The sequence below is a fragment of the Ziziphus jujuba genome, chromosome 9 (genome assembly GCF_031755915.1).
Source record: "Ziziphus jujuba cultivar Dongzao chromosome 9, ASM3175591v1".
Classification (NCBI taxonomy): Eukaryota; Viridiplantae; Streptophyta; class Magnoliopsida; order Rosales; family Rhamnaceae; genus Ziziphus; species Ziziphus jujuba.
Genome location: NC_083387.1, coordinates 29,107,545 through 29,111,728, shown reverse-complemented (window position 1 = coordinate 29,111,728; position 4,184 = coordinate 29,107,545). Strand labels below are relative to the sequence as shown.

At 32.4% G+C, this 4,184-nt stretch overlaps 1 protein-coding gene across 1 annotated transcript; it reads right to left on the bottom strand.

The window, feature by feature from the left end:
• Positions 1 to 315: 315 nt before the first annotated feature.
• LOC132799492 (protoporphyrinogen oxidase 2-like) lies at positions 316 to 2,923 on the bottom strand. Its single transcript, XM_060811489.1, has 4 exons — positions 1,861 to 2,923; positions 987 to 1,110; positions 770 to 908; positions 316 to 661 (listed from the first exon to the last, which is right to left on the bottom strand). Exons 1-4 carry the CDS (start codon positions 1,861 to 1,863, stop codon positions 484 to 486), a joined length of 444 nt encoding a protein of 147 aa, XP_060667472.1. The 5' UTR covers positions 1,864 to 2,923; the 3' UTR covers positions 316 to 483.
• Between the last annotated feature and the right edge of the window lie 1,261 nt (positions 2,924 to 4,184).

The following is a 4,184-nucleotide window of genomic DNA, read 5'->3' as shown; positions in this document are numbered from 1 at the left end:
CTGATTTTATTTTCTTTAAAATTTTGATTTTTTACTCTTCTAGAAAGATGAACATTTTAGATTTTGCTGGTACATCTATTCTACATCCCTCCTCAAGTCCAATAAACCAACCAGAATAAATATACTTTTTTCTCTTTAGAATAATAATAATAAGAATAAGAATAAAAGGAGAGTAGCTACGAGACATGATACAAGATAAGTAGGAGCACTAGTTACTTCTATGGTTACCAGTTGACATGCCAAACAGGATACTTTTAGCCAAAGTCCTTTGAAATTTTATTATATTCTTAATTAAATGACCTACCAACCCTTAGATCTAAAGATTTGAAAACTACCGCTCATCGCCACTATAAGATTATATCCCATACGTTAAGTCGGTAAGAACATACCTGCATAGAAGAACCCAGGAAGGTTTTTCTTCATTTTCTCGATTCCTGCTATCACTGAATCATAATTATACTCATACAGAGGAAATGCTTTCTTCTAATAAAAATGACTACATTCATATACTTCAAACATTCTAGATAAATCGCTTCTAATGTATTTTGTTTCCAATATTAATAGCCAGAACGGAAAGAGAAAGTACTTCACAAACTTGGGTTCTCCCTCTGCTCCTAATAACTGCCAAAGGTCATAGATGACAGTTTGCTTCAACTCGTCACTATATCAATAGCAATTAGAAGTGAAGAAATGAGTTGCATAAGACATATAGATATAGAACCTGACAATTTTAATAGGAAAGAGAAAATAACTACTAATAAAAGCTTACTCGAAGCAAAAAGCATTGGAGCTTCCATAAGTTGAAGAATTAGCTAGTTCCTTATTTCGACTTTCCCCAACAAAGGTTGTATAAAGGTGTAGGTCATTAGGTGCACGATCCGGAAACATCATGCAAGAAAAGAGAGTACCTGTGCAGCAGAATGAGTAGAGTATATACGTCATATTAAACAAGCTTTTCCATCATAAAGGCCATAGCCAAGCATTACCAAGGGTCTTTAAGCCATTATTCTGCTCTTTAGAAGGAACAAGAACTCCAAATCCCTCAAGGGGTCTCTTAACATTCTCCTTCTTGAAGGTGGTGATTATAATTGATAGTGACATATAACTCAACTGCAATATGGACAAACAATAATGCTTTAAGCTTAGTATAAATTGAGAAATTATCCACACACAAGAATCCTTCATTTGTGAAGTGAATTTTTAACAACCATACAAGGCTCACTTCCAAAGTTCATAATGGTATAAGGACTAAACGAAGGGTGACACCTTATAAAACATTACAATGTAATATTGTCATAGCATTCCAACCATAGACAAAAGGAAAATTTATATAGTATGCAAAAATCAGTATATAAGAAATGCCATAGATATTCAGGTGAAATAAATTGAGTGGGAAGGCTCCTCTTTTCACAATCTTCATTTCTTTGACATTACATAGTGGAGCCTATGGTAGACAAATTCATCCAAATTAATACAAGTTTCCTTCATAATTACAATCAGTAAATTGAAAATATGGCAAGTATGGTATTTACTATGTACTGAGTTACAAGTGACAATGGGTATGCACTATGCAATCCTACATATGTAAATGGTACATGTTAGGAAAGATATAATTGTGTGTTAAGGAGTATTCCAAATTTCTGAACAGATTGAAGTCTCACGGGGCAAACCTGCCCCAACAGATTACTTCTTTCTTTATATCCTAATTGATTATGGAAGAGAGATAAGAGAGTCTAGCTGGTACTTTCTTTCTTTCTTGTCTCATTTTCTTTTAATGAATTCAGAATCTGTTGAAAAGCAGTCATGTTAAGAGATTGATCGATATTATTTAGCAAGTTAACTAGGACTAATCATACTAACCATTACGATTACAGCATCTACAGATAAAGCTTGTAAGCGGTTGTCATGTTTGCAAACTTGGATTCTCTCTCTGCTCCTAATAGGTGATAGCTTGTTGAATGTCCAATAGAAATAGAGAAATGAGTTGCATAAAATATATAAAAGCAAATAAAAAACCCTTGCATAGGAAAGAGAAAAGAACTAATAACATACCAAAGCTGAAGCACAATGAGTGGAGAGATCTTGCTTGCTTAGTCATAAGAGCTGCATAGCTAAGCATGGGAATCTTTTGTATGTGAAGTGAGCTAAAACCCACTTGCAAAGTCCATAGGGGTTCAAGGCCTAAACAAACATAATTTGCTAATACAATGTAACATTAGCACTTTTTTTTTTTTTTTTTAGTGTTGCAAATTTTTGTATATGTGTTTACATTTTCATATAATGTTGGAGAACCCAAAGAAGATATTTTCCCATCAACAGGAAATGCTTTAATTCTTCTAGGAAAAAGGGTTGCCATTTTAAGAATACTTCAAGCAATTTTCCAGATGATTAAACCCTCTTAGTATTTTCATTCCAGTATTAAAAGCCAAATGGAAAAGAGAGAGCACTTTGCAAACTTGGATTCTCTCTCTGCTCCTAATAGGTGATATGTGAAGTTCCACATCGGTTGGAAAGAAGAACGAAGCATGCCTTATAAGGCTAAATACCTTTCTTTTGTGGACGCGTTTTAAATCCGTGAAAGCTGGGTTGTAAGAGGATTCCTTAGTGCCAAAGCCGATAATATTCATATATGCAGATGGTCTGAACTGTTACATGATAACTTGCTCATTTCTAGAGAAATGAGTTGCATAAAATATATAAAAGTAAATAAAAGCACTTGCATAGAAAAGAGAAAAGAACTAATAACATACCAAAGCTGAAGCACAATGAGTGGAGAGATCTTGCTTCTCAATCATAAGAGCCACATAGCTAAGCATGAGAATCTTTTGTATGTGAAGTGAGCTAAAACCCACAAAGTCCATAGGGGTTCAAGGCCTAAACAAACATAATTTGCTGATACAATGTAACACTATCACCTTTTTTTTTTTTTTTTTTTTTTTTTTAGTGTTGCACATTTTTATATAATGTTGGAAATTACGAATTATCCCTCTCATATTTTTACTGGATTCTCAAATTTGCTATCATTGAAATTGTTAAATAACTTTTTGACTGCAGAGATTCCTCAAGGAACAGGTAAAATAGGAGCATTAATAAAGTCTATTGATTTTTCCAGAAAATCCTTCCAAGTATATCAAATTTGAGTTTTTTGAGCCATTTGGACTTGTCCTACAACAAGTTGAGAGGAAGAGTACCATCAGGCACTCAATTCCAAGGCTGAAATGCTTCCTTGCTTTGTCTAAAACAGTCTATGTGGTATTCCATTCACCCAGAATTGTGACACAAATGTTGAAGCCCCCACTCATTAGAAGAAAACTGGAAAAAAATAAAAATAAAATATGGCGCAAGAATTCCACAAAGCTATATATTGAAAATTAAAAGTATAAACACAAAAAGATAGATACTTCAATTAAAAACCTAATGGTAGTAAAAATGTAGATTAGTATTCATCACAAAACTATAAATTATCCAAATCAAAATAATAATCTATTAGACGATGTACTAACCTTATTTGGAGGGCCAAAATATCATCTTGGAAAAACAAAAAAACCAAGTCTTTAATAATATATTAAAAGTATAAAAGGATATATATGAATATAAAAATAAAAAACGCTCCATGCTATAACATAGTTTATCTCTTAATAATATTCTCAATATTTGTTACATCAATATAATTAATTTCAACATAATTTAATTCATATGATCAAAATAAAAGAAACATAACTTAATTCATTAACGTTTAAATGTTTGCTGAGATACAATTAGTAATAGAACTTCAACGATAACACTTTGGAGTTTTATGAGATTTTTAATCATCAATTTTATTTGAAATTCTGAATGGAAAGGGAACATTAACAGTATCTTGCTTGAAAGTGTGATACCAAATATAAATAGAAACATGTGAGGTCAATAACCAATTTTCTTTATAGTACAGCCTACTCACATCAATAGTACACCAATACACCAATGCACTGCACGAAAACACAGAGGTCGTTTACAGCTCACATAAATTTTATGACCAAAATCAAACCCTTAACAGGTGCTGAATCATGTCCCACAAAATTAAAAGAAAACTGGTTAATTTTTTTGTCACCCAAATTTAATGGTTGGAGGTTGGAACACATTAAAATCAGAAGAAATTTCTTCGGAGACACCAAAAAGACACAAAGAAGACTTAGAAACTTCTT